The 9142-nt window shown below is 42.5% G+C and overlaps 1 protein-coding gene across 2 annotated transcripts in view; it reads left to right on the top strand.

Moving 5' to 3' along the window:
* Positions 1-7588, top strand: part of gli2b (GLI family zinc finger 2b) — a 107916-nt gene extending 100328 nt beyond the window's left edge. For both annotated transcript variants that reach the window (XM_079597809.1, XM_079597808.1), the window contains exons 11-14: positions 209-373; positions 1780-2061; positions 3775-4099; positions 4752-7588. In XM_079597809.1, the coding sequence (XP_079453935.1) occupies positions 209-373; positions 1780-2061; positions 3775-4099; positions 4752-6862 (2883 nt within the window). In that variant the 3' untranslated portion in view covers positions 6863-7588. The remainder of the gene's footprint in view (positions 1-208; positions 374-1779; positions 2062-3774; positions 4100-4751) is intronic.
* Positions 7589-9142: the final 1554 nt, after the last annotated feature.

Raw genomic sequence — 9142 nt, 5'->3', positions numbered from 1 at the left:
ACAGAATGCAATGCAAGTGTCTTTGGATAAAAGCATCTGCCAAATGCATTCATATAAATGTGATGATTATCATTAAATCAGTAACAGCGTTTGTGCGTATGCGATACATGACTGTGATTGGTTTTTCTTCCTGTCAGCAAACACTGGAGATTATTTGAATTGGCACAACTCTAGTAATGTAATGTGTGTGTGTGTGTGTGTGTTTCAGTTCGAGGGCTGCTCTAAGGCGTACTCTCGTCTGGAAAATCTGAAAACTCACCTGCGCTCACACACCGGAGAGAAACCCTACGTGTGTGAGCATGAAGGCTGCAACAAGGCCTTCTCCAACGCCTCGGACCGAGCCAAACACCAGAACCGCACACACTCCAACGAGGTAAACACACTCGCATTCATTCAGATAGATCTGTGTGTACACAAATACACGCTGTCACTATCAATCACACAATTTATCAACTTATTAATTGTCATTCAAACAGGGTGAATGTCATCGTATCCAGGTCACATTTCAAATCAAAATTATATATATGGTCCAATTCTCTCTATGAACTTTCAGGTTATTAGCATGCATATCAAATTGTTCATTGAAAAAATAAAACAGCAGTATGCTACCGTGATGTATAAATATAAATTTAGTAAAGTAACAAATAATATAAAAATACAATTTTAATGTTTTTGCACTATTTTCTTGCATTGAGGTTTTCATAATTTACTGCATTACAGCTAATCAAAATACTGTCATTTTTTTTATTTAATTAACCATAAATTGATAATAAATAAATACATAAAAAAATATCTATATATATTTTTATTTATTTATTATTATTATTACATTAATGAAAATTCTATTTTTATTTCATTATGGTAATTAGATCTGGGTAATTTATTTTTAAAATATAAGAGTGACCTAGACTTCATCTTGACAAATTATGTGACATTCAAGCTGCTCATTTACATACAATGGTGACCATAAGATTAACCTAAAAAAACAACTTAAATTTCAGTTTGTTCCTCGCACAGAGCTATTAAAAAACGCATAACGTGAGTGTGAGCATCTTATAGGCATATTTTAATTTCTGGGTGAACTATTCCTATAACCGTGGGCGGACTGCATTAGATCAGTTAGCGTCATCCGCGCGCGAGTTTCAGACGTGTGCCGCCCCAGTAGCTGTTCTTCAGAGAGAGGATCAGATAATCTACTTCACTGTGGCATTAAGGATCTGCTAACCGCCTAATGCTATGTAAATGTGCCATTTTCAGCATACACTAACAAATTTAGGCCAAAATTAGATTTGTTCACGCATTCCCTCATCATGTGTAGTGATTGCTCCTGGACGCCCAACGTTGTCCCATTAACCAGCAAGTGTGCACAATGTGTGTGTGTGAATAATGAGCTGTGAAGCTAATGAGTACGGCAACCCACAATACATTAGTGAGAATCAAGCACGTCCCCAACGGAGAAACAGACCACCTGCAGACCGCGCATAGAAAATGAAACCTGGCGCCATTTCCATCCTCGGCTGATCCATCACGAGCTAAAGGAGCGAGAAAGATCATCTCATCTCAACTTTATTAGTAAACAGCCATGCATCACGAGCGCTTAGCATTCGCACAATCAGTATGTCAGCACACGCGCCGTAATTTATTCCTCTAATTGTGTATTCATCCACTGCTCCATTTGAAGATAATCTGACTTAACAGGAAGAGATAAAACTCTAATTCAAAGTCGTACATTTGACTGTGAGAGGGTCGCGTGAAACTGAGAGATATTTATCTCCGCAGAAACCCTACGTGTGTAAGATCCCGGGCTGCACGAAGCGCTACACCGATCCCAGCTCGCTTCGGAAACACGTCAAAACCGTCCACGGGCCCGAAGCTCACGTCACCAAGAAACAGCGCGCTGACCTTCCGTCGCGACCCCATCCGCCGAAGGAGAACGGAGAGAACGAGGCGGGAGCCAAGCTGTCGGGGCGAGCGGTGGAAGAGAAGCTTGAAGCCAACAGCACAACTAGAGTCGTCGAGGACTATCTGCAGGTCAAGTCTATCAAGACGGAGAACTCTATGGTAAGATCTAGCGTGTTTTGTGTGCAATTATATCAGTGCAGAAAGTACGTTTGCGGCCCATTTGATCAGATTGAATGCATAACAAAATATATGTAATTTGAATAACAAGAGTTGCATGGCTATAATCTGTACTCTCAAATATATTATTCATTGCTGATTAAATATACATTAAAATGTCCATCCGAGGTTATGCTAATCCAAACATACTAACAAAGCACGCTGCTGTATCTGTCCATCTTTAACCGCTCTCTCTACATGTGCGTCCTGCTTTCTCTCTCCCATACACTTTCCGTAAGGACAGACGTTGCTGAGGTGAGCGTGGATCCGGTTCTAATGTCTTAATATCAGTCGCTTTCTACAGTTGTTTTCATTGGGCATTGGACAAGTGACATGGATTTTGACCTTTTTTAGTCAAAAACATCAATATATTTTTGTATGAAGGACATTAATATGGAAGTAGTTGCACATAAACATGACAAATTTATCTTTCTCTTTTCAAACGTACAAGTTTGAAAATGATTTACTTCCGGTTAGTGTCCTAACACACACACACACTCACACACACACCTTTTATGGGAGATGTGATTAATCGATTTGACGGCACGTATACAATATATATTAAACTGTAATATGTAAATGCATGACCAGTTTATTTTAATGTTAATAGACCTCAATTTGAAAATTGGCAGCATTTTTAAATCATATTTCTGTCCACATTTTTAAAATTTTGATGTTTCACAGCTTATGAAGAGGGTTTCTGTTTCTGCTTATGGGATCTGTCACCCCACAGATGTAATCATAATAATTTCATGGACAAAATCTGGCCAGCAAAATTATGAAAATATAAAGTTAAAACAAAGGTTTTTGTTTAAAAGCACAGTCGAATTCCATGTCATGTCAACTTCCCTTTTTCAGAATGCATGGTTCATGTCTCATACATGATTTTTATTTTACAAATTATTTTATTTTTTCTGAGGTTATTCCATGAAAAGCTCACACACAGAGCTGTAAGATCAAATCCAGGGTACAGTATGATAGTACACACATTTGGGTGTTGAATTCATCACCGCGTCAAAAAATGTTGGACCCCTACATTATGAGATCTGTTGACACACAGAGGGCCCCTAATTTCCCATGGGCTTTCACCCAACATATCCAGCCCAATCCCCCACAATCCCAAGATCTAACGCTCCCGCCTGCCACTCAAGGATAAAAGCCATTAGTGGATTAATATTATATCAGTGGGACTGTTTTTGTGTCCTGAACAAATAGTGCCAGTGATCAAGCTGTGATCAAGCACGGTTCACGTGGGGACAGAATACATTTGCTTCATTCAAGGGATGTGCAGTCATATGACGTGAACACAAAGACATAGCTTACCTTATTTATGTTGAGAGCTTTCCCCTTTGTGTATTCATGCCAGGCAACATGCATAATGCACAAAGAGGTTGCCATAGGAAATAACGATTTGTCAGGCACTTAATGTAGCTTTCTGAGGAGATCGCGAGGGGGAGGAAAAAGAAGTGGGATGTCTTGAGGATGGGTGTTTTCCCAAACCTCAAATCAGTATGCTCATTATTTGCAATTTGCACTTGGGAAAGTGATTTTGTAAGGGTCGTGTGGTTTGCATGTTGCTGTGTCTGCATTCTGGGTCATTCTCTTCGTTTAGCTTCTTAGGTGATCAAACTCAAACTTCCCATCTGTCTCTCTCAGATGTATCAGTCCAGCCCTGGTGGTCAGTCATCATGTAGCAGCGAGCCGTCACCACTTGGCAGTGCCGCCCACCATGACGGTGGAGTAGAGCCGACGGGACTCAGCGGGGGCAGCATGGGAGATCTGAGCGCCCTGGATGACGTGCCCCTTGTGGATTCAACCGTCTCCACAGGAATGTTGGGCCTCCATCTTCGCAAAAACAGCAGCCCTGCCCACAGACTCACGTATCTGAAGCAAGAAAAGCTGAAGTCGGTGAGGGACTCGTGCTCCTGGGCAAACCCAACTCCTCCTGCCCCCAGCACCAAGCTTCCACCCATCAATACCAGTGAGTAAACAAACCAAAACTAATTGTTTATGCACTGATGCACTCTCAAAATCCAGTTTTTCTTCCTCTAAACAGGGTTCTTAAAGTGCTTGAATTTGACTTTTTAAAATTGAAGTCCTGGAAAACCCTTGAAAACAGACATTTTTATAAAAAAGTGCTTGAATTATTGAACGAAAATATATGTGAAAGCAGTGTTTACTTTTATCGATAAAAAATCTTTTCACGCAAAATGAACGCTGCGGCCCGTCTGATATAGATAAGAGCAACTTCGCATGGCTATGAGCGTGATATTGCTCATATAAATATCCAAGTATATGATGCAGCTTTTAATTCTTCAGGTCAATCATATATTAATGGGAGAAAGAAAAAAACAGTTTGAAAGAGGAAAGCGATATCTTTGTCACGTTATCCTTTCAATCGTTAAAGTTACCACAGTCATTGCATGTTCTGCACTTTATTTGTACCATTTTGTTTTATTGTGTTTTTTTTATTAATCCTTTTTTAGAATTTGAAAGATGATAAAGATATTGTTTGATAAGCGAGATCTCTCAAGCACTACGTCAGCCAAAAACGTAGTGCTTGTAAAGTCCTAAAACTTCATTTTACAGTGTCTGCACGAACCCTGTCTAAATGCAGCTCTTTTCGGTTGCAGGTTCTTTATTGGAAAGTTCTGGCAGTCTGTGTGATCCAGGGCTTTCCATCTCCAGCCCGCGCCTGGGCGATCTTTGTCCTGGTGAGACTACGGTTCTAAGTCAACTAGTCGAGCGTCGGGACAGTCTTGCCAGCAACGTGAGCTCGGCGTACAACCTTAGCCGCCGTTCATCCGGGATCTCGCCCTGCTATTCAAGCCGTCGGTCCAGCCAAACCTCACAAACTGGTGGGCGCCTGAACATCAGCTCGACCGGCTCCTATGACCCCATTTCCACCGATTTGTCTAGAAGGTCCAGTGAGGCCAGCCATTGTGGAGGAATCCCCAGTCTACTCAGTCTGACTCCTGCCCAACACTACAGACTCAAAGCCAAATATGCTGCTGCCACAGGAGGCGCGCCACCAACCCCTCTACCGAATATGGACTTTATGAGCCTGAAGACTCGGATGGCCATATTTGGGGATTCCCATGAAATGTCCACACTCCCCATCCATCCCCCTTCAGTTCCCAGAAGGTGTAGTGATACCAGCCACGCCAACCGTAGCGTCTTGCCCCATGAGGTGACGGGAAGCATCACTCGCAGAGCAAGCGACCCGGTTAGAAGAGTAGGTCCAGAGCAGTATTCCCTCCAGCAACGGTACAATAGCATGACCAATGTGAACCAATATCCGTCGTTGCATCATCCTGGATCCGGCCGACACTTTTCACAGATCAACAGCCTGTCTGAGGGTAACGTAAACCGCCACCAATATCCACCCCGACCTCCTAGCATTTCTGAGAACGTGGCAATGGAAACCATGGCGAGTGACATGGACAACCAGAACAATGATGCAATGATGTTACACGATGACATTGTTCAGTACCTTACATCTCAGAATGGAGATTCCAGGGATCATCCAGGGATAACGTACCGCCACTATCCTGGACAAGGCCTCCATGGCTTTGGGTCCCTGCAACAGTGTCATTACCAGAGACGCCTGGCCTTGGTGGAAGGCAACACGAATGCCGTAACGCATCAAACGGCAGCTCCAAGCTCTCAGCAGACATTCCCAGGTTCACCCAATGCCACTAAGAGCCAGATGCCGGTGCAGTGGAACGAGGTCAGTTCAGGGACAGTGGATTCATCTCGCAGCCAAACCAAGCAGGGATCAGGGCGGGGAAACCTCACCGCACTCCAACGAAAACAAAACCTCAGCTCCTTTCAGAACGTCAACTCCAACCAACAAGTTGGGCTAATGAGTCACAACCTCGCTCACGCTGCCCACGTGCAACGGAATAACGAGTTTAATTCACAGAGGCAACCACTACGACAGGCTAACACAGATCAGGCTATCTTTCTGCATGGTTACCATGAGGGTTCTGCTTCAAATGATATCAGTGTAGGTTTGCTGGGCCCGTCTGGTAAAGCGCTGACGGCACAGAATAACAGGGTACGAGCTCAGCAAAGCCATGCCACTTTTAATGGAAATAACCATGGAAATTATTCCCAGATGAACATCAACCAGCAAGGCTATGTCATTCCAGCCCAGAATCCCACGCTGAACGGAAACCATGGGCTGCTACAGCCAAGGCCGCCCACAGAACCCAAACCCTACAGCCGGCAGCTCTCCGTGCCAACGACAACTGCAGCGCAGCAACTTGGTTACCCACAATCCAACTTTAGCCCTGCGTATGACACCTCTGAGGCCAGTCCTAAAAAATCAGCTGACGGCACAGATGCCAATGGTATTTTCTACACCGGACAGATTCACATGTTCGAGTCCAGCAGTCTTGGGATGACAGATGCAGTGCAAATCGGGACAGAAAGCGCAGTCATGGGCTCCCCAGAATCAAATCAGGTCTCGAGCACAGTGGATTCAAGCGGAGCAGAGCACCCGCAGATCGACTTCGACGCCATGCTGGATGACGGCGATCACTCCAGCCTCATATCAGGAACTTTAAGCCCCACCCTCCTCCGCAGCCTATCCCAGAACTCCTCCCGCCTCACCACGCCCAGAAACTCAGTGACGTTGCCCCCGGTGCCTGCGGGAATCGGCAACATGGCCATCGGAGACATGAGCTCCATGCTGACTGCGCTCGCAGAGGAAAGCAAGTTCCTCGATATGATGTCTTAGGAAAAACGAGATTAAAAAAGAGACAGTGTTTGTGATGACCTGTGTGACATAATATTGCATTTTTTAAAATCCTTTTTTTAAAAGCGTATTATTCTGTATAGTATTAGTTTGGTGACATCTTTAATTTTGCTCAAGAAGCCATACTTTGCCTTAGACCCGTGTATGTACAGCACATACAGTATATATGAACAGACAGAGAATTTGATATGCGACAGTCCTGTATTTTTATACGACTTCTGAACGCAAGAAACAAGTGCCTCGCTGTGCACAAGCATATGCAGGAGTTACATTTACTCGAGCAGAACGGGACTGTGTCTTTTCGGGCCTCTTCAATGGAGACGGTTTTGTATATTCTGTAAATGAAATGTAATATTATGCTTCCTATCCTTGTTTGTACTAGACTGAAGAAAGGATCTGAATGAATATGCAGACAAAATATTATGAAATGTAAAGCTTGACAGTTGAAAGTGTGGTTCAGAATCAGAAATACCTCTTGCTTTGTTTTGAATTATTGAAGACCAGAAAGGAACCACAGGAACGCAACAGCGCTTTAGAGAAACTGAACTAAACTCTCTCTGAGAGAACTGATGATCTTGGGCTTTTGAACTCAATATACAGAAATACGTTTAAACTGTCCTGTTGTGCACAGATTCCTTTTACAAGGCTGGATCGTGTAGATAACTTTTGTACATTTTTAATGAAATACAATATTGTTGTTTTTCTACTACAGTGTTGTTTGGTTCTTCATTCTACACGCAGAACATTTGTGAAGAACTCTCCACTAATACTTTAATGCTTTTAACCCTTTCCCCGCCAGTGTTTTTTTTTTAAGTTTCCAGCCAGCCAGCATTTTTGATCATTTTATATCAGAATATCAGAGGATATATATATATATAAAGGAAGAACAGACCCCCCAAAAAACAAAGCTTAAAGCATTAAGCTTCTTATTTTTTATCAACACTTGAATATGGGTAAGTTCCATAAAAAAAGCAACATTTTAAACAAAAAGCTGAGAAAATCATGTTTTTTTTTCAAAGACTATGTCTGGATCAGATTCAGAACGATGATCAAAACACAGATGGAGTAGATCGAGTCCATCAACACCCAAGCTTGCTCAGTCCTGGGTCGACATTTCATTCGGTTAACGTTAGGCAGTTTTACAGCATTTATATGCTGTTTAATGTTGATGATCACGATATTTTACATATGCTATAGCTCGTTTCGGTTTCTTTTTCGCCTTTGTTTTGATCCGGAGATTCAGAACTCTTTCAGAAGATGTGACACAGCGCCCCCTATCGTATAACAGTGAAAACACGAAAAGCCGGGAAATGCGGTCAATGGCGGGGAAAGTGTTAAAGTCTTTAGACTTTTACTGAAGAGTTCAGCTGGATATCAAAGTCTTCAGACAAATAGATTTTGAATAAATAGATTCATCATCATGAATGTTGAAATGGGGCAGATTTTGAAACGTTGTTTGACGACTAGTTGGACCTTTCTAGTTTTTGTGATTGCAGTGTTTAGCATTTCTCTCTCTTGTATGCCACATGTCAGGCAACAGTCCACAGTCACATGAGTTTAGAAATAGTTTTCCTTTTCATTTCATTTGAGAGTGGGCTCCTTTAAGAGAACTGAAGGCACGTCTTGTGCATACTGAGCAGGTTCTGGAGTAAACCGCCATGTTTTCTCAAATGAACAGTGGCAGACCGACCCAGAGGAACGACTGCCTAAACCACATAAAACACACACATGAAGAAGGAAACGGTCCAGGGACGAGGTCTTCGGAGTAAAAGCCTCAGGAACAAATGGTTTTATTCTGACAGTGAATTCAGCCGAGGCCTTGTTTGATCTCCTGTTTCTGATAGCTGGAATTTCGTATTCTCTCTGAGAAATAAAAGAGAAGGGAAAATAGCCTTAGGAGGAATAGCCTGAGGATGAAAAAGAAAACGTCGGGGAAAAAGGCGTTGAAGTCTGAGAGCGGACAAAAGAGAAATTGCCAGAGGTTTGATTTGAAAGGCATTGTAAAGGCACGACCCTAGTGACCTTCTGAGGGAACTGCATGTGCCTTAAATGATAGAAGACAATTAAAATATCATGCTTTCTGGAGCGGTATGTTTAAAAAAGATGAGATTAATTTCACATGCAAGGCCAGTCAAAATGTTTTCAATCATATATTTGCATGGTTCGTGTATCGCAGACATTTAGTGATAAGCTGTTGATTGCCAGAGACTAAATAACTTTAATGTTTTTACAGTGGAAGTCTATATGGGCAAGTGTACCAGA

This window comes from Phoxinus phoxinus, assembly GCF_949152265.1.
Source record: "Phoxinus phoxinus genome assembly, chromosome: 22".
Classification (NCBI taxonomy): domain Eukaryota; kingdom Metazoa; phylum Chordata; class Actinopteri; order Cypriniformes; family Leuciscidae; genus Phoxinus; species Phoxinus phoxinus.
Note: the sequence above shows the minus strand (reverse complement) of the source record. Positions and strands in the feature narration are given on the sequence as shown.